This window comes from Manis javanica, chromosome 5, assembly GCF_040802235.1.
Source record: "Manis javanica isolate MJ-LG chromosome 5, MJ_LKY, whole genome shotgun sequence".
Classification (NCBI taxonomy): Eukaryota; Metazoa; Chordata; class Mammalia; order Pholidota; family Manidae; genus Manis; species Manis javanica.
Genome location: NC_133160.1, coordinates 29450986 through 29472526, shown reverse-complemented (window position 1 = coordinate 29472526; position 21541 = coordinate 29450986). Strand labels below are relative to the sequence as shown.

The following is a 21541-nucleotide window of genomic DNA, read 5'->3' as shown; positions in this document are numbered from 1 at the left end:
TGTTTTGAAGTCTATTTTGTCTGATATTAGTACTGCAACCCCTGCTTTCTTCTCACTGTTGTTTGCCTGAAATATGTTTTTCCATCCCTTGACTTTTAGTCTATGCTTATCTTTGGGTTTAAGGTGAGTTTCTTGTAAGCAGCATATAGATGGGTCTTGCTTTTTTATCCATTCTATTACTCTGTGTCTTTTGATTGGTGCATTAAGTCCATTTACATTTAGGGTGACTATTGAGAGATATGTACTTATTGCCATTGCAGGCTTTAGATTCGTGGTTACCAAAGGTTCAAGGTTAGCCTCTTTAGTATCTTACTGCCTAACTTAGCTCGCTTATTGAGCTGTTATATACACTGTCTGGAGATTCTTTTCTTCTCTCCCTTCTTATTCCTCCTCCTCCATTCTTCATATGTTGTGTGTTTTGTTCTGTGCTCTTTTTAGGGGTGCTCCCATCTAGAGCAGTCCCTGTAGGATGCCCTGTAGAGGTGGTTTGTGGGAAGCAAAATCCCTCAGCTTTTGCTTGTCTGGGAATTGTTTAATCCCGCCATCATATTTAAATGATAGTCGTGCTGGATACAGTATCCTTGGTTCAAGGCCCTTCTGTTTCATTGCATTAAGTATATCATGCCATTCTCTTCTGGCCTGTAGGGTTTCTGTCGAGAAGTCTGATGTTAGCCTGATGGGTTTTCCTTTATAGGTGACCTTTTTCTCTCTAGCTGCCTTTAAAACTCTTTCCTTGTCCTTGATCCTTGCCATTTTAATTACTATGTGTCTTGGTGTGGTCCTCCTTGGATTGTTTCTGTTGGGGGTTCTGTGTAATTCCATGGTCTGTTCAATTATTTCCTCCCCCAGTTTGGGGAAGTGTTCAGCAATTATTTCTTCAAAAAGACTTTCTATCCCTTTTCCTCTTTCTTCTTCTTCTGGTATCCCTATAATATGAATATTATTCCTTTTGGCTTGGTCACATAGTTCTCTTAGTGTTGTTTCATTCCTGGAGATCCTTTTATCTCTCTATGTCAGCTTCTATACGTTCCTGTTCTCTGGCTTCTATTCCTTCAATGGCCTCTTGCATCTTATCCATTCTGCTTATAAATCCTTCCAGGGATTGTTTCACTTCTGTGATCTCCTTTCTGACATCTGTGATCTCCCTCTGGACTTCATCCCATTGCTCTTGCATTTTTCTCTGCATCTCATCCCATTGCTCTTGCATTTTTCTCTGCATCTCTGTCAGCATGTTCATGATTTTTATTTTGAATTCTTTTTCAGGAAGACTGGTTAGGTCTGTCTCCTTCTCAGGTGTTCTCTCTGTGATCTTTGCTGCCTGTAGTTTTGCCTTTTCATGGTGATAGAGATAGTTTGCAGACCTGGTACGAGTGACCGCTGGAAGAGCTTCCCTTCTTGTTGTTTTGTGGTCTTCCTCTCCCCCTTTGCAAGGCGCTGGGGTCTTGCAGGTGTGGATGTGGTCTGGATGTTGTCCTGTGTCCTCTGGTCTCTATTTTAGGAAGAATTTTCTTTGTTATATTTTCATAGCTCTATGTGTTTTTGGGAGGAGATTTCCACTGCTCTACTCACGCCGCCATCCTGTCTCCGCCCTAAACGCTCTCTTTTGAACCTTGCAAGGTGTTGCTCTCTCTCTGAGGTCGCCTGCACTTTTTCTCTAAGTAACTTTAAATAAAACTTTTCCTCTGCTTCACTACTGTGTCTCTGACTTTCAATTCCTTGTCACGGTGGGGACAAGGACCGAGTAAAATACACAATGCCTCCCCTCCAACATTGCCACTGCAGTACATTCTAGGAACAGAAAACATGAATTCTGGTATCTCAAATGTGATGGTATTGCTGCTCTAGAAGACTTGCTGTGCCAGGGATTCAGGTGTCAGCAAATGTGACTCATCTCTACCACAGGTTGTTGAAGTATTCATTCCTCAAAATCAAGTAAGGGCTCTTTATTTCCACCCTTCACAGATCATAAGACAGACAACAGGTGATAAAAGTTGGCCTAGCAGGGGTTAAATGTGTGGACACTAAGGAAAATCCAATAATCTGAACCCAAGCATGGCTCAGAGCAGCTAAGGAATGGGGCTGCAAGCCAGCAGCCCTCTGACTACCAAAACAAGGCTGCCTTCTTCACCTTTGAGGGTGGTAGGTCCTACCCTACAAACTGCTCCTGATGAGAGTGTTCTGAGGCCCTCAGGCCTGCACAGCTCAGGTGTGCTAAGCCAGAGCAGGTTCAACCATTTCAGTGACTGACTAGCATGCTGCTTTCACCTAGGCAGAGGCTGATGGCACTGTGTGCTCCCCAGAAAGCTGTCCCGCTCACCTGGGAAAGATGGTAGGCCCAGGGAGTTTGCCAAGTTCCCCAAGCTCCCCAGCAGCAGGTTAGTGCTTGGGGTTGGGAGGGAGGCTGAGGAAGCAGCAGTCCCCGCAGCAGGCAGGATGAGATTAGAAGGTGGAAGGCCATGTGGGTTCAAGGCAGTTTCTCAGGAAGAAAGAAAGAAAGGCTTGTCCCTCTGGTAAGAGAATTCTTTCTGGGGGCATCACAGAGCACGGGAGGCTCAGAGACTCAGGGGAACTCATGTAGAAATGCTTCCTCTCAATCTCAGTGCTCACTGTGCCTCGGAGTCCACTGAGATCCCAAGAGGTGGGTTTCTCAGTGGAGAAAGACCAAAATAAAACCTAAAGGAACCATCTCTGGAGTGTGAAATTAACCCGTATTCCTTACCAGTCTTATCCCCCAAGATGCTCTTCAGCCACTGTGACTAAGCTTGCATCTCCCGCTCACAATCTTTGGTCGTGATGGAGTAGCTGAACATGGGAGCTGGAGGCTACCAAGAGAAAAAGGAGAAGCTGAGCCAGTCAGAAGAAAGTGAAAGAAACCTGCACCGACCCTTCCATTCCTGAGACTCAGGGGAGCCACGCTGGGGTGGGCAGGGGCGGGTGGACAGACCATACCAAGATCAGCGGGATCCCTCGCCTGGATCGCCTGGAGGGCACCAGTTGGAACTTGCGTCTGTGTGGCCAGGAGCTGCTGGGCATAGGTGGAGAATCCCAGGAGTTGTGCTTCCCAGATGTGGTTGTACCTACAAATAAAGTATCAGACTTACTTTCTTCCTTCTCTCTTCCAGAAATGAAGAAGTTTGTCTTTCCTACCTAGTTTTTAATACTGAACTTTCACTAGGTGTCTCTGAGATTCTATCTTCCATGGTTGGGCTCTTGGATGGTGTTGGCAAGATTATTTCTAATAGTCAAGAAGCCATGAGGTGCACATGGTTGCTTACTGGAGAGAAATTGCCTGGACTGCTCAGATTCCCCCATCTAGGCTTACCTTACCCTGAACCCTGCAGGTGGCCTGGGTTATGCTATATGAGTCTGGGCCACCTTTCTCCCTTACCGGACCGTAAAGCCTGAAGGACAGGAACATCTATCTCTGTAACTACCAGGCCCCACACAAATCAAGGCTTAGTACATGTTTCCAGTGGGTTGTAGTCCATGTGCCCTCCATACACACTACCACCAACACATGCCACATGTTCATCAACTTACCCGGTTCTCCCTGGCACTCTTTGTCTCTTAGCAGGGGAGCTGAGGAGCCAGAATTAGGAGGAAGCTCCTCTTCTCCGTAGGAGGAAGAGGCACAACTAAGTTTAGAAAAGTACTGGATAACTTCTTATACCCTCCTAACTACCAACAAGCCAAAGTCTAGAACAACCATGACTAAGATCTCAGTGTGTCAAGACAACAAATAAAATAAATCAAAGAAAATTCCTAAAGAAATGAAGGGAGGCAGTTCAGAGAAGCCACAGAGACACCTTTGTCTTAAAACAAGCACAAAACTATCTCCAGAACCTTACATACAACCTGCCAAATTTCCAAGAGTTCTAGTCACACCTGTATCTCTAAGAAAGCGGCATTCTATTTGGGCACCTAGAGGGTCAGCTTGGGTCTAGAATGTGAAGCCTGCTGCCCACTCCCATCAGTCACTCTGTCCCGTGTGGCCCTTCCCCTTACACCCCAGCCCTCACGCTGAAGATGAGGGGGAGCAGAGGCCGGTGTGGTCAGTATGTAATGACTGCAAGAGACGAGAGTGATTCAGGGTGGCATCATCGCTACCCTTGAGATGTCAACTGCTTTGACTCTCCAAATCAGAGTCTCAGAAAGCCTAAGAGCCAAGTGAATTCCCCTCCTTTCCTACCCTCTCATTAATCCACACAGCAAATCACCGATTACCTCATTTTCCTTGCTGGCCTCTCTGCTGTCTGCAGGTGGTACGAGGTGGGACTGGAGAAGGATGAGGCACTGGGACCTCTTCTCTTCCAGAGCTAAAAGCCAAACACAAGTCATGTGACTGGCCCTATGTAATAACTTAGGAGCTGACCTTCAACAATTCTGTGGCTCTAATCCATCACTGTACATAAAGTCTCCTTTCCAAGTGACTAAAAAACATTTCTTTGTGAAGAGGGGCTTCTGGAAAGTGAGTCAATTGCCAGTATTAACTATGGGGAATGAAGTCGGAAAAAGTAATGGAATGCTAATAAATGGCTTTCTGCATATCCTGGTGAGTGGAACGTCATACTCAGTAGAGGCTGAGAGAGAGCTCTGATGCATACAAGGTCACTGTATTGGTCCATGGACATGATAAAGGGAAACTCAGAAACTCTTCCAGTGAAGTTAAGCCAGTAAGCTCATTTAGTCTTGCTTTCATTTAATATTCAGTTTTACTTTATTAAAATTTAAAAATATGCTATTGTGACACTTGTGACTTTTGCAACATCTATGGTATTTACTGTCACATGATAATTATCCATACAGCCATCCATCCATGACTAGCCAGGGTTGAGGATAATCCAGTTCAATAATTAGGGGGAAAGTGTTTTCTCTCTACATCATAGACTGTGCATACACATACAACAGAGACGTCATAAAAGATTTACATTTAGAAGTGTAACAAACAAAAGACTACAACAAAACAGGCAAGCTGTTAGATAAGGTTGGGTAGGGAGAGACTGTACCAGAGAGAGAAGACAGAAAACTGACAGACTGTTACATAAAACTAAGAAACTTTCTCTATAAAAATATTGTCACATGGGAAAGAGAATTTACTGGACACCCTTTGTGCCATTTGAATTTTCAACCATACTAATGTTTCCATAAACTATAAATAAAATAGAAAACCAAAACACCCCAAGACAAAAACAAAACCATAAGCAACATTAAATGGCAGGTCTTTTCCATTAAACTGATGAATTAATATTCGTACCATGTAAAAATGGAGTCTTGCAATTCCATATGAATATAATGAACGTGTCAAATGGGAAGTGGACAAGGAATACGCAACAAGGCAACTCATAGAAACAGCCTATGTCTCTGGCAGTTAGCTCTGCACCAGAATTCCATTTTTATTTGCCTAGTTCCTACTTCATAAGGATACTATGCCATCAGACTCTACAAAGAATTTGAAGTATGATGGTTCCATCATCAAGAAATTTACAATCTGGAAAAGAGGACAGGACACGAAATGATGACAGCAAACAAAGATAAAGAAAGTCTCTGTACAGGATCCTAAGAAAGGATTATGCAGAGTGCAGTTAGAGGAATCTGTGGATGAAGGTGGCATTTGAGATGGTCCTTCATGATTTGACTTAAAAAAAAAAAAAAAAAAAAACTCTTGAAGAAAGACAAACTTTATAGGCTTGCAGTGGGACAGGCATGTCATTCCAGACAGAGAACAGAACAAGGAAAGGTAAGGAAGCAGGAAAGTATCAATATTAGGTGCTCTTAGGAGACATTTTGGTTTGCCTTAATTATGGGGTATATATAAAGGGATAAGAAGTTAGAAATGCAAGCTTGAGGTTTGGCAATTTAAGGCCATTGTAAATATTTCTGCTTTGGAAAACAGTATGTCCTCTTTAGACAAATGCAGACAACAGTGCCAAACACAGAGAGGTCAGAGGACTGTTCACTTTCTCTGTTACATAATTAGCACCAGTTTAATGCTGGTACTAATTTACATAATCAGTACCAGTTTAATGCTGGTAATGATTTACAATGGCAAAGCTAGAACTTCTAATTTGCACAGCTTAGATTTGGGTGTTTACCAGTGTTCCTCTGGAAAAATTAAATTAAGTCAAGTAGCTATGCTACCACTCCAAACATGAGGGCTGCCATCTGGGCTGATCACACTGTATTCAGTATTCACCGCCCGTTCTTCCAATGTGGCATCGGGTAAAGAAGGTTCATATATAGTCTCTGCTTCCAGAGACCTGCTTCTGAGAACTTACATTTTCAAACATCACACACCTATAGGGGGCTGGTACTACTTACAACAGAATATCCAAAAGCTGTCAGTGTCAGTGAGTGTACATCTTGCAGTAGGCCACAGGCTCCACTGGTAATGGGAACTTTACAACAAAATGTGGCAAAGGCCTAGTACAGTGTTCTAGACCAACCGCCTGCTGAGGGCAAGCAGCAAATGCTGAAGAAGATGAAGAGCACTTCTGTTTGGAGGCATGGCAGTGTGAAAGAGCTGCTAAAGCCATGAGATGCTGTGGAGACAAGACAGAGAAGCCCAGAGATGACCCTGCATTCAGGTCTGCATTTTCCCCCAGGTGACCACCATTTCCACAAGGGAAAGCTGCAGTTGAGAGGCTGAGAGAAGCTTTCCCCAGTCTCAGAGGGCTGAAGAGACAAAAAAACAGAACCAGAGCTTTCCAAAGTAGAGGGGTCCGAACAAAACCTCTGGCTGGGATCGCAAAGGCTACATGAGAAGATAGAAGGCAAATCAGAAATAAACCAGCCCCCCAAGAACTGACAACTCAGAATGCATGTCAATCCCAACTAGACAGAGGAATCTGCTCCCACCCTGGCTGCCTGCCAGAGGCAAAAGGAAAACCTCTCTGGAGAAAGATACCATCATTCAGACCTTCAAGTTATTGCTACTTTGTTTTGTTTTTTTCACTGTCTGACAGAAACAAAACAACACATAAATTCAGGTATGTAAGATAATACTTGACCAATAACCAGGTGGACAGAGCACAGAAGATTCAAATACTGGAGTTGTCAAGACTTTAGAGGAATGGTTTATTGTGATTTAAATGACAATATGGAAATTCTAGGCAGAAATGGTAGCTATAAAAATGACTAACTGAAATTAAGAATGCAACGATGAGTTAAAACAACTGATTCCACAAAGCTGAAGGAAATTAGTGAACTAGAAAACTGAAGAACTGAGGGTTGGTAGACAAAATGATGGGAAACATGAAGAGACACACGTAGGACACAGTGAAGATGTCTAATATGTCCTAGAATAGTTACTAGAGGGAGGTGAGAAAATAGGCAGAACAGTATAAAAGATAATGGCTGAGAGCTTTTCAAAGTCATCAAGTCACACAATAAATTCCAAGCAAAATAAACCACAACTAAGCACTTCACAATAAAATTTTTCTTCAAGTGAAGGTGGAAATCTTAGCAAAATTAAACATGTGCTGGCACATAAAGCAAATCCAAAGCATTTCAAGGATTGATGAATGCATCATGTAACCTAGCAGAATTAAGCTAAAAGCCAGTAATTAAAAGATAACTAGAGAATTCCCAACCATTTAAAAATTAAGCAATATACTTCTAAGTAACCCATGAGTCAAAGAAGAAATCTCAATGGCAATTAGAAAATATTTTTAACTGCATGAAAATGAAAAATCCTTCTATTTCAAAACTAGTGGGATGAAGCTAAAGTTGAATTCACAGTAACCTTGAAAACATACATGAGAAAAGAGAACAGGCTGAAACTAAGTGATTTAAGAATCAATATTTAAAAGGCACAAAGGAATCCTAGCAATTCAAACGTGAAGAAAGGAAGAAGGAAATAGTATCTATAAGAACAGAAATTAAAGAAACAGAAAAACATAAGAGAATGGCTCCTAAAATTGGTACTTTGATAATAAGACTATGGAAACAGAACTTCCTTAATCCAATAAAGGTATCTACAAAGAATGTCTATCTATATTCAAATGTCATATGTAATACAAAACTGGAAAGTGCTCCCTCTGAGATTAGGGAAAACAAGACAAAGATGTTTGCTATCACTTCTGTTCAACATTGTACTGGAGATCTTAGCCAAATGCAATAAGGCATAAACAAACAATAAAAGGATTGGAAAGAAAGGAGAAAAAAGTGTCAAGATTGTAGACATGACATACATATAAAAATCCTAAATAATGTACAGATAAATGTTCAGAGTTTAGCAAGTTTTCTGAATACAAAAATCAGCTGCATTTCTAACATCAGCAACAAATTTTCAATGTCCTATTTATAACAGCATCAAAAACATACAGCTAGAATTAAAAAAAAACACACACCTAGGAACAATTTAATAAAAGATGCAAAAACCACTACACAGAGAAGTTGATTATGTAAATAAGTGAAAGATGTACCATGTTCATGGATTTTAAGATTCAATACTGTGAAAAAAATATCAATTCTCTCCAAAATAACTGTTAGATTAAAGGCAATCCCAATCAATAGGTCAGCAAGTGATTTTTGTTTTTGTTTTTGTCAGTTTAGAAACTGACACGCAGATTCTAAATTTATGTAGAAATGCAAAGGGTCATGATCCAAGAGCATTCAGAAGAGGAATGAGAGAAATGATACAGTTGGGTGACTTATTCTACTAGATATCGAAACATAAAGACTGCATAGCACAGGGAAGAGAAAAAGATGGACACAGGTAGAAAAACAGACCAGTGGAACAGGACAGAATCTAGAAATGGATCCACCTACAGGTAGGCATTTAAATTACAACTGTGTGATTAATATAGAACTCAAGTATAGAAATCAAATGTATAATCATATATGACTTGATTATTTTCCTGTAATTCCTGATAAGTGATCAAGACCAAAACAGTTTCTGTGACCTAATTGCCTTTGCTATTGTTTCAATATCATGTAAGACATGGTGCCCCAAGAGACCGGAGACTGCTGAGGATTAAGTTCCGAGTTAGGTAATGTTGTCTATTAAGTCCCCCACACAGAATTCTATTGTTGTGAACACGTATGTGCTCAATAAATACGAAGGGCCCCCTCTCAGCACCACTCCGGCGGTGTTAAGCCTCGAGTCCCCTGGCTGGTCCTTTCAGGTCTTCAGTATCTCATCATGTCTCCCCCCTTATTTGCGGGTCGGAAGCAGGGAGGGGCCGACATGCAACAAAGCTGATACTGTGAGCAATAGGGAAAGGATGACCCATTCTTTCAGTGAATGTTACAGAATCAAACGGATATTACATGTAAAAATATTAAGAGTGATCTTGACCTCATACCATGTAAAAAAAAATTTCAGGTGAGGATCTAAATGTGAAAGGAAAAATAATAAAGTTCCTAGAAAGGAGTATTAGAGAAGATCATCACAGCCCTCGGCAGGCACCGATTTCCTAAACAGCACACACAAGACACTAATTGCAAGTGAAAAGACTGAAAGAGAATGAAATGGGGGACACTTACTTATAGCAACATATATAATTCAGAAAGCTTGCATGTAGAATATATAAAGAACTTGTATACATCAGTTAGAAAAGTCAAGAAACTTGCACAGGCACTTCATAAAAAAGGATGTACGAATGGACAATGAATTCAATACTTACAACTCATTAGGAATCAGGAAAATGCAAATCAAAACCACAATGAAATACTACTTCACACACACTGAAACGGGTCATTAAAGAGACTGGCAACAGCAGGTGTCAGTGAGGATGCGTAACCACAGGAACAAAATCTCCCATGCTCTGGTAGGAGTATCAACTGAAATATCACTTTCTACAACCGGTCAAACTACTAAAACCAAACACACACATACCTGATGTGCACCAAAAGACTTATAAAGAATGTCTATAGCAGCATTACGCATAATGGCTCCAAACTGGAAACCCAAACGTCCAGTGGTGGAATGGTTAAGTTGTGATATATCCTACAGTTTAAGAGAATACACCACGAAAATGAAAGACCCTCTGTTACCTGCAACAGCATGGATGAATCTCACAAGTAAAATGCTGAGTGAAGGAGTCCACACATAAAAGAAAGCATATTCTGTTCCCATTGATATGAGGTTCAGAAACAGGGAAAACTATATGTGGTGCTAATAATCAGGAAAGAGGAGAGGGAAGGAGTAGTGATTGAGAGTGGGTATGAGAGGGGCTTTGTGACGTTGAAAATGATTTATTGATTTGGTCTGGGTGGTAGTTACATGGAATGGTTGTGCTTATGACACCTGTTTTTCTGCACATTCTCTAATTTTAAAAAGGCCATTAAAGAGAGTTTATATGACACAGAATGCATGCAATACATAATGACAAAAAGCATGCAAAAAGCACATATGTGATGATCCCACTTGCGCAAAACAGCTCCGGAAGTCTGTATGTGTTTGTACACACGATAGGAATATTAACAATCGGGACCTATGGGATGGAGACTGGGATAGCCAGGACCGGGGAATTTTACTTTTTACTTAACAGTGATCCATACTTAAAATTCTTTTGAAACCAGGAAAGGTAATACTTGTAGCACGTTACAAATTCCAACAAGTATATATTCAAAAGTTAGTTTTCCTCCTATCTCGGTAAGCACCAGTTTCTAATATACCCTGTCAGAATTATTCTATGCACATTAAAAGATTAAAGAAACAAGCAGCACAAATAGAGGACACTAAACATACAGTTCCTTATGTATTTTTGAGATCATTCACATCAGTGCCTATTAAGCTACCTTATTCTTTTTAATAGTTTCATAGTATTTCAACTTATGGAAATACTGTTAGCTATTCAACCAGCCCCTTGAAAAGGTACAGTTACATTATCTCCAAGCTTCTGCTATTTAAATAATTCTATAATCTACATCCTTTTATATGACTTCGATTATACGTGTAGCTAAAAGTAAGCCTGCTGGATCAAAGGGCAGGTACATCTCTAATGTTGGTAATTACCGTCACACTGCCCTCTAGAAAGCTATACCAACTGACACGTTCACGAGCAATACACGAGAAGCCTGTTTTTGCAAATAGTTCTACAGTTTCTATTTTACATTTAAATGTTTAGTTCACTTGGAATTATGTTTCTCAAGTAATTGAAAAGCCGCTCAAACTACCTCAGAAGAGACACAAATACTGTTCCTCACATGTCAAACTGGTAAAACCCAAAGCTATGACAACCTAATCTGTTTGAGACGGTGGAGAAACGGGCCCTCCCGTACACTGCTGGTGAGAATGCTAAATGATCCATACGCTAAGGCGGGAAATTTAACAACTTCTAGCAAAATTGCACATGCATGTAACCTTTGACCTGGGACTCATATCTTCTAGGATCTTATCCCAGAAGTATAATACCAAAGTGTGAAGTGACACATGAACTAAAGTATTATTTGTGGCACCATGTGTAATAGCAGAAACAACAGAATGTTTATCAAGGCAGTTGGAGTAACTATGCAGTTGTAAAAAAAAAAAGAATTTCTATATACTGCCATTCACTCTAGTATATAGTGAGTGGAAAAGGGCTCTAAGAGACGTCCGCGGTCCCCGTCGGAGGGGAGGTGCACGCGACCGCCGCCCCAGCCCGTGTGCTCCGCGCCTGCGGCGGCTGCGGCCTCAGGGACAGCGCGCCCTCGGTTCCCGCGGGGGAAGCCTGACACCTGGAGGCCGTCAGGGGGCGCCGGCCGCGCGGTCCTGGAGAACCCGGGGAGACGGCGCTGTCAGGCCGGCGACCTGCCGCCTGGGGGCCCCGCCCCCGCCCCGAGAACCCTCGCTCTGCCCAGGCCGGGCCGTCTGCCTGGGTTCAGGCGCCGTGCCCCTTGCCCTGGGTGCTCCATGCTCGGCGGCGACGCGGACGCCGGGCTGGGCTTGCGGGCGGGCTCGCACCCCGGCCACGCCCGCGCCGCCCGTCCTCGGGTCGCGGCTCCCCAGCCGGGAGATCGCAACTTTGCAGAATGAATCATCAGAGGCGTCTTCCAAACACAAAACAGTTGGATGATCCAGTGACCCAGAATGAACGACAGGCCTGTGCTGACAGGCAGCGGTGAAAGGCTATGGTCGTCTGTGGGGACAGGACCCTGAACACCCAAGCCTGCCTTCACATGAAGAGTGCGGGCATGGGTATGGGGGCAGAGTGCTCAAGCTGGCACTGTAATGGCAGTGGGGACTGACCGAGGGCGAACAGACCTTGCAGAGGGAGGCAGCTCCCTGGGGACGCGGCCATGCCAGCACCCTCCCACTGATGCCGAGGTTCTTGTTTGCGGAGTCGAAGAATAAACTTAGCAGTCAAGGTAGGAGAGCCAGGAAGACTTTATTGAGAGATACAGTGAGAGGACAGAGCTCCTGGCTCACACCAGGAGGGGACAAGAGAGCCTGAGGTTGTGTGTTGTTTAGGGGTTTTATAGGCGAGGATTTTTGGGAAGCGGATAAAAGGCTTAGGGGTGTGGACTTGTTAAGAGGTCCTTGAATATTTAGAATTAACTTAACACAAGGAACTTCCTGCTCTGATTTTCTCCTTTAGATACCTGTGTCTTAGTCTGGAAGCATATCAAACAAGGCCACCTGCCCAGCCCCCAAGGTGGGCTGAGATATTGTTTGCTAAAGAGTAAGTTAAGAATCTTACTCCTTAACTTCCTGGGTATTAAATGCAATCTTATCTTTAAGGTGGAATCCTTTCTGCCTTTTACTATGTTGTTTTTGGCTGGGATTACTTGCCATTATTAGTTGCCCAGTTTGCAAATCACTTCATTAGGTCTGAAGGAGGAAAGACAGCACATAGGTCTGGGCCTTTTAGCATGCTAAAGAGAATCTTACACATGATTACAAATGATTAACATAATAAAAACATGCTACTCTTCTTCTGTATCTGGGGAATATTAACTGATCTCACCAAAGAACCACTCTAGAGCTTAATGTTTAACACAGAGTTTTGGTAGGGGGTTTCCTTGCATGTAGTTACATTGTTCTGACTGTAAATACCCTGCCTTGCTTTTTCCGGAGGCCCTCACCCTATTCTAAGCTCATGGTCCCTGTCTCAGCAGGATGGAGAAAGTGGCCTTGTCCCACTGGTGACAGCGATAGTGGAAGGCATGGCATGGTTAGTGGCCTTGGCTGCAGACTTGGGAGGCAAAAGCCTGCCTCCTAAGTAGGTGTGAGTGGGTCCTTCCTGGGGACCAAAGGGCAACTGATGATTGGCAAGAGATGAGGCCAACACCTGACCACTGAGGAGGCTGTTTCTGACCTTACAAGAAAGCCACACCTTACAGGTAATAGCCAGATCATGAAACAGATGTAAACTGAGGTTTTTTTTCCCAGTTGAACCATTTTAAACTACCCCTAGGAGCTGTTGACTTAAGAGTCCCTAACAGCAGCAGACACACACACCCCAATCTCCCTTTTGGTTTTACCATGTGTAGGCAGGCCCAGCGCCACGTTGCTTGAGGACTTAAGAGAAAGAGTCAAGGAATGTGCCCTGAGACCAACTCAGAACCACTGACTGAAGAGAGTGGCAGACAAACATCCCCAGCCCTTTCCCACTCAGGTGAGGTCATTCAGAGGTACTGCCTGTGCACCAGCCCCCAGAGGCCCTCAGCTCCTTACTGCCTATGGTAATGCACCTGTGTGCACCACCTCCCCTTCTAGCACTTCCCAGGATTACCTCCCACATAAATCGCTTGTACCTAATCCTTGTCTTAGGCTCTGCTTCTCAGGGATCCACGGTAACCCACTATTTTGGTAGAGGAAGCAAGTGTTAGCATCCAAAGGAGGAACACAAGAAAATACAAGTGATTGTGGAGATAAAAATGGGACACCTCCTGAGAACCCTCTTGAGGGCATCCTTGACCACACAAGTTTAGAGACAAAGCTAAGGGCCATACAGAGGCATTACTTACAGAAGCAGATGTGTATTAATCAAACTCACAGAGATGGAGGGTAAAATCAGTCAGTGCTTTTAATTCCAAATGAGAAAGACATTGTCCAGGCCAGACCTCTTGCAACCACCTGATAATACCTTCCCTCCCTGCAGATGAGGGAAGTTCCATGATTATCTCCAGGCTACCCTGTGCACATGGGCTGGGCCCAAAGGGAGCTGCAGAATCCCCCTACTGAGTGACTGACATATTTGTGAACTTTGCTGAGGCTGGACACCAAGCAAGTCCTCACTAACCAAATCCTAGCTGATGATGTTGTCTGAGTGGGGTGCAAAGGCAGAGAGCAGCTCCCCTATCCCTCGGAATCTGAGAGACTCCTGTGCTGCAATGACCGTGAGTTTGAAAGAAGAAAGTAGGCTGAGTTACAAACATCTGCTCTCACCAGCCCAGCACTGGCAGACTGTTTGGGGCTAGCCGGCTGGCAGGCAGGGACAGGAGAAAGTGGGGTCAACGACAAGTGGGGCTGGCCCAATACAGCAGTCTGAATTAAGTCACTTGACAGCTCCAGGCATAGGACGTTCTGTGATTCCTCCCCTCCACCCTCTGCCCACACCCTTTTTTGCCAGCTTGCCCTGAGTGTCGTAGCACACCAGGGCTGGGAGGAGGTTGAGAAAGAGGCAGGCGCTAAGCTTTACCTGGCTGTGTGTCCATCTGCACCCAACTTCTTTCCTCTCAGGAAGTTCCATCCCAGTAAAGGGTCAGCGGGGCCAGGCAGCACTAAATTCCTTCTCCAGATCCTGGACAAACTGGTCATTGAGGAAGAGCAGCTGACCATGCGGTAGGAAGCGGGCAAGAATGCCTTCAATCCGATCAGCCCGCAGCAGGAGGTTTGCACTGGGAGCCAGCAGCCGGAGGTGGTCGAGGAGGAGGCGTGCCAGCAGCCGGAGCGTACTCTCAGCCAGCAGCAGGTTCTCATGGGCATCCAGCACCAGGGCAAAGCCTAATGAGAGTACGCCCAGCCACACCACTGTCCGAGGCTCCTGGAAAGGGTCCCCTGCTGCCAGGCGGAAGGCCCCGCGTGGAGCCTCATGCAGAGGTACCAGCTCATCTGAGGACTGGGGCTGTAGGTCCGTGGGGTGCCGGCCGGATGCCAGCTGCTGCAGCTGGCACATGGACTCCACCTGCCTGGGAAAAACCAATGGGTCACTGACTTCTTTCATCCTCATGACCACCCCTGGAGCTGGGAGCCGCCATTATTCCCATACTTCAGATACAGAAGCTGAGCCCCAGAGAGACTAAGTGACCTGTGCAGGCCCACAGGACAGGAAGGGTGAGGGGGACTGGAATCCAGGCTCCAGCCTCCAGGCTGTGAACCATTTCACTCTGTGTGGCCAAGAAAATGCAGGCTTTGAACACAGCTCCTTGGGCTGGAAAAGGGCACCTAGGGAAGATCCTGCCCGCACCTGCTTCACAAAGCCACCTCACCATAAAGAAAAGTGAGCCATCGGAAGTGGAGTGAAAGCTATGTCCCACCTGGACTATCTAACTTCTCCACCTTCATCTCATCCTGCAACCCTCTCCAAATAAAAAAAGAAAGACTTTCCATTTGGCCATCCAGGCTTTTGAAAGCACTCTCTGATCTCTTCTGAATTGCCTTCATGCACAAGCTGGTTTTAAAGGCATCTGTTTAGTTTCTGTGCCACAGGAAGGGGTGGAGGCCCAGAAGAACAAGGGGATGGCAGGAGGCTGGCACAGGGCCACCCCCGAGTGTTGGTCTTCCACCCAGAATACAGAGGGGCCAAGAGATTCTGGCACTTGCTGGTTCCTTCTGGGTCTGGGATGGGAGGATCCAAGGTCCGCTACCCCCCATCTGGAGGTGTTTCCCAAACTGTGCTCTGTGGATCCCAAGCTTTCAGGAGGCTCTGGAAACAGAGTTCCCATGTACTACATTCCTTCTCCTCCTCAGAGATTCATAAAGTCTATAGGCACTAAAGACCCTGAGAAGTCCTGCACTGCAAAGCATATTTAATCTGTACCAGTGTCTGTCTGCCTACACTCAAATCCCAGCTCTGCTGCTTGCCAGCTGTAAAACCTCAGGCAAGTTAAGTTCCTTAAATTCTCTGTACCTTAAGTTTCTTCACCTGTAAGGTGGGGATAATAATAACTGTACCTACTTCAAGACTCTTACAAGGATTAAATTGAGTTCTTATAGTGAAATGCTTAGAACACAAATGCTTAGCAAATACTCAGGCTTAACAAATACTACTGTAATAATAATGATGACGATAATAGCATTATTATTTTTTAACCCTTTTTTATGTAACACTTGTGAACAACTGTGGAAGACTCTTGGAAAACGCTACTCTAAAACTTTCTCTCTGCTTCTTAGTTCTCCCCCAGAGAACCACATGTGTTCAATGAAGACTTGTGTGGTTACCTGGCCACAGCCAAAATCTGTTCCTTTCGGAGGAGCCTGTCCCTCTCGGCACCATGTGGACGCGGATCATCTGGTGAATTCTCAGCACCAAAGACACAGGAGTAGAGCACTCGGCAAAGACCTGTGTCCTCAGCCTGTGGAGCCCGCAAGGTGTGGACGAGGAAGGCATGGACCATGGCTCTGAGTGCTATAGGAATCCAGAGACCTTAGTGAGATGAGCATGAAATCCCAGCAGGGAAGGCAGCCACAGAAAGCGTATGATCTAGCAGGGTCTGGGAGTGCATCCCTGGAGGCTGATGTTGCTGCTTACTCCATCATCCAAGACACACTCTCAGCGTCTGAATAACGGCATCTGGTTGGTACCACTTCTGCCCATATCAGAGTCTAGTAGTGAAGACATCTCAGACAACCACAAACCCAGTTCTACAAAACAATTGGCAAGGAATCCTCAAAAGTGTCTGAGAGTCCAGGGAAGCTGGGGAGCTGCCCCACACTGCAGGAGACTAAAGACACACAACAGTTGGAACCCAACCTGCAGTCCTGCATGGGATCCTGGGCCAAGAAAAAAGTAGTTTCAATATAAGGGCATTATTAGGACAACTGGGAACATTTATACATGGATTACCGGTTACAGAATAATCTTTATCATATTACCCGATTTAGAACATAGAATGTCCTTGTTTTTAGAAAATACACACTGAAATTCAGAGGGAAAGGGGCATTTGCCTCTAACAATTATCAAAGGGTATACAGTTCTTTACAAGAAAATTCTTGAAATTTTCTGTACTTTTGAGATTACTTCCAAATATGGACTACTGTAATGACAATAACTACTACAATAACAACAACGGTGTCTGGATGGCTCAGTGGCCAGCCCAGGGCTGAAAGGCATGGGTACACAGTAAGGAGAGTCCTACAGGACAGTTTACATTGGTCAAATAGCAAATTCGTGAGTTCGTGAAGGCGCTTTGAAAATCGGGGCCCGCAGACCGCGTACTGATCTCCGGTAACCCTCCAGCTGCAAAAAAGATCACGTCATCAGCCTTCGCCACCGCGTCCCCCACCCCAACAGAGAAATGGTAGTGGCCCAGACCCTTTACGTCACTGCCTCGCGCAACCCTGCGTGGCAGAGCATTTGGGAGGTTGTATTTCCTTGCTCCAGTCCTCCAGGTACCCCTCCCTGAGTGAGCTACCTCTGCCGCCGGACCGCTCTCCTTCCTTACCCCTTCCTTTCCGCCCGCGGACTCAGTAACAGGACACGACCCGAAAAAAGGAGAAGCAATGGCGGCCACGCGCCCTCTGTGCGCCTGCGCACACCATCGGGGGCGCGCGCACGAGCATGACGCTACGGGCTGGGTGGAGCCCTCACGAACTGTGCGGTGTTCCCGACGCGCAGGGGGGCGAACTTCTGACATCTGGATCCCCGGCACGGGTGACTCACCATGGGACCAAAGACCTCCTGCTCCGAGTTTCCGGCGGGGCCCGTAACGGTCATTCCCTGACCGGGTAGGCGGGGCTCCGATTAGGAGCCCTGAACCAGCCGAGCCCCAAGCCACCGTCTCCGGCGGCCGCGAGGGGGCGCAGCGGCCCGGCGTGTGAACTTTTCGGAAGAGGGCGGGTGGCCGCGTGTTTTTCCCGGGCGGGGTTCGGGCCTCCGCGATCCTGGCATCCCTGTGAGGCTCTCCGGGCCTGTAGGTGCAGGGCCTAGTTCTCAGACTAGCCAGTACGCATTGGAAATCGCTGGGGCCCCTGTTAAAATTCAATCTTCTGGGCCTTAAGCCTGGAGATTATGACTGGGGGAAATACATATAGTTAGGCAGTTCTTGGGGGAATTCTGAGTCTCTGGTTCCTGCGGTGAGTTTAGACTAAGGCTCCGTTTGAAGTATATAGAACACTTCAAACTCTGAACCCAACCCTGTCAGCAACTTTGCCTGGCAGCTCAGTCACTTCGTTGGGCCCCAGTGAGGGTTTAGTAGACTGGCCAGTTCTTCCTTTCACACTTCTACCACTAACAAACTTCCCTCCTTGACCCCCTTTTGAGGGAGGCCATCGAAGGTAAAGTGAAGAGGCTTATACCTTAAACCAGAAGGGGTACCCCCAGGTGCCTGCCTCCAGAGCCCTGCAGTGGAATACGAGTCCCAAGTGATGGCTTAGCACAGAAGTGTTTGGGGCCCAGTAAGGCTTGTAAGGCCTGTCTGGTCTCATTGCCTGCCCTGGGCTTCCATGCACACATACATGTACACAGTTCCATTACTTGGCATGTGAAATGTTTGAGCCTCCCCAGATAATCCAGTGTTCTCAGAGCCCCTGCCCCTACACTGTCTTGTTCTGTCGGTCTGGAATGCCCTTTCCGCCCCTTTTTGCCTCTCAAAATGTGCTCAGACCAAAACTTAAGGGAAGCCTTCCTACCTAGACTGCCCATCAGCCGTCAGCTGCCCCCTTGGCACCCACTGTGAGGGTCTGCCTACGGTTGTGATATCTCCCATAGGTTACACCCAGGCTATGAGCCCATCTTCCCTCCCTAGGGCATGTCAAAGCAGGCCTAGACCCAACTTGAACACACTTCTTGGTGACTGAAGAAATGAAGGACAGGGTAGGGCACCCCAGGAAGGGACTTTATAGCCAGATGCCTCTAAGGGCATGCACTCTGGACACCCATGGCCATCGGACCTGGGCAGGGGGCCACTGAAGCGAGGCTAGAAGAGGTGCTTCAGGAGCTGGCCAGGGCATGTGGGCATTTTAGCAACAACACATATATTTGCAGGTGGAGGAGCAGGCGCAGCAGAAACAGTGTGGGGCCTAAGCTATAAGGCTGGGAATGATGTTGGCCCAGTTCTTCATCCCTGCTCATTGTCACTCTCAGCCAGCCATAGTGTCTGCCAGTTGATTATAACAGAGAACTGGCAGAGGGCTCTGGTTGTTGGGGCCACCTGGCATCCGGAACACAGTATTCCAGCCTCTGCTGTTCCTCAGGCAGTAAGTCCAGCACAATTCCCAGGCCACTAGTGCACTGGCCTTGTGTAAGGTACATGGAGGAGACAGCAGTGAGAAGCTGGCCTGAGCTGCTGCCCTGGAGTGCAGTGGGGGACCCAGATGGAGATAATATCCAGATAAGAGGGGCAGACTCAGGTGCCATTCTTGACTTTTTGCAGTCCTCAGCCAGCTTAGGCCCCAAAGGTCAAAAGCCATGTGCTGAGGACAGTGAGTCAGAAAGGGGCCTGGGCTCCCCGAGATACTACAGATCTCTTGGAGAGCGAGGGGCACACATGTTTATTTGGTTAAACCTCCATGTGGGGTTGCTTTTACATGCAGCCTAACTCCCATTCCCATCACCCACATCCCAGCTTTGCTCTTTTCAGTGGTCCTCTGAGATGGAGTTGCCTACAGCCTCTCACATTGGCACCTTCCCCATATTCCTACCTTCCTCTACTCTCTGTCCACTTTAGGATGAGGTCTGCCCCACAGTGGCAGGCAGGCAGCCTTGCCTTTTCTGACCCCACTTCATGCCCACCACTGGGGTAAGTGCTTGGTGACTGATACTAATTCAATTTGGAGAGTAGGTTCCATTCCCCACCTACCCAGATCACAGCAGGATCCTGAACCCCAGACATAGGACCAACTGCCAGGTACTGCTTATATACCTTCCAGGGCAGGGAGCTCCCCTGAGACAGCTCCATTGTTTTTTGACAGCTGGAAAGCCTCATTGATCTTTACTGACCCTGAGATTTTATGTCAGACCAGTCAAGTCACCACCTATTTCTGGATGGGTGAGGGCAATTAGGTAGAATCTGCCAGTCCCAGGCAATGGATTTTTTAAATGACTCACTGATAAAGATGTCTAGCCCTTTCTCAAAGAGTAGAACTGGAAACCAAGAGGAAGAGGGGATCTGCTCTTTTGAGAATCCAAGTGGGCTGAGATTGTCTATGGTTTCCCTAGAATAAAGACCAAGTCGGGCAAGCTTTGTGCTTCTGTCCCCCTCCACATGCCCCAGCTAGCTCAAAAATGGCACTGCCCTGTGCGGGCAGCTTCCCCTGCCTCCACCAAACTGCCATCCACGGCTTCCCAGCTGCTACCTGGGCTGGTGCAATAGGCCAATGGCCTACACACAGTGGCTGGGCTTTTCTCCCATAACCCATTACTCAGGGGCTTGTCCACGTGCAGGAAGGAAAGGAAACTGAGGCTGGTCCCTTTCTTTTAATGAAATGTTTTCAGGCTCATCCTTTTTTACTGTCTGGTCTTGTAATTGCTACACTGGACAGAAGTAATAATAGCCAGAGGCTCTTGTATGGCATTTGCTGTAGGCAAGCCCTTTTCTGAGCACTTTACATAAATACATCAACTCATTTGATCCAATCCACAACCCTTTTAAGAAGGGGCTTTATAATTCCCATTTTACAGATAAGGAAACTGAGGCACAGTGAGATCAAGTAACTTTCCAGTTTTATACATGGCTGAAGGAGGTGTGGTCATGTCAGTAGATTTCAGCCTACCCTTTCCCCTCCCCTCTCCCCTCACTGGCACCCCAGGGAGTAACTCAGCCCTTGCTCCCAGCTTCAGGAAGCCATATGCCTCCCCCCAACCCCAGCCCTGCTTACCTTCTGCAATCCAAATCTGGGACCTCGGTTCCCACCCAGATTGGATAACCTTCTTCCCCAGTACCGGCAGTCCCAACCCAAGTGACCCCTCCCCACTTCCAGTCTTCCCCTCAGGGAGTCCCAGACCCCAGGGAAGTAGTCTTGGTTGGGCCCGTGGAGGATGAGGCCATGTGTGATTCGTCCTTTCAAACAGCCATGCTTCCTGCAGGGCTGAGTGCCAAGAGGCTCCACGAGGCAGCTCCAGCCCAGCCACGTGAGGCCCCTTCCCCTCCCGCTGCCCCAGGCTGCGCTGACTCAGTGCCTGGCAGCTGCAGGTGCCACCCCCTCCCTGGGGCGTGAGTGCCCGGGTGGGCTGGGTGGGGCAGAGGAAGCCCTGGCGGCACTGCTTGGCATCCAGAGAAACTCCCATGCAGGTTGGCTGGGAAGGCTTCTTACCTTCCATCCTCTAACCAACTGTCTTCTTTAGACAATAGACTGGGAATAATTTCACATCATCTGACATTCTCTGAGGGTGTGATTTTCATGGCTACAGCACAGCAAACTCCATCATTACTCAACTTCCCCCTCTTGATTGTTTCCAGATTCCAAGTGGCCATGTGCCTCTCTTGTCTATAAACATCCTCCCTTTCTGCACCA

General features: G+C 46.4%; 1 protein-coding gene across 6 annotated transcripts; it reads right to left on the bottom strand.

Annotated features, from left to right (window-relative positions):
• Window positions 1–13929: 13929 nt before the first annotated feature.
• On the bottom strand, window positions 13930–21054 carry AP5S1 (adaptor related protein complex 5 subunit sigma 1). Of its 6 annotated transcripts, XM_037017561.2 has the most exons (4): window positions 20906–21030; window positions 17751–18102; window positions 16310–16496; window positions 13930–15057 (listed from the first exon to the last, which is right to left on the bottom strand). In XM_037017561.2, exons 3-4 carry the CDS (start codon window positions 16483–16485, stop codon window positions 14631–14633), a joined length of 603 nt encoding a protein of 200 aa, XP_036873456.1. In that variant the 5' UTR covers window positions 16486–16496; window positions 17751–18102; window positions 20906–21030; the 3' UTR covers window positions 13930–14630. The 6 variants fall into 6 exon arrangements, with proteins under 6 accessions (XP_036873456.1, XP_017535614.1, XP_017535611.1 ...); XM_017680125.3 differs by lacking the exon at window positions 17751–18102 and having other exon boundaries at window positions 20906–21054; XM_017680122.3 differs by lacking the exons at window positions 17751–18102; window positions 20906–21030 and adding an exon at window positions 17533–17661.
• Between the last annotated feature and the right edge of the window lie 487 nt (window positions 21055–21541).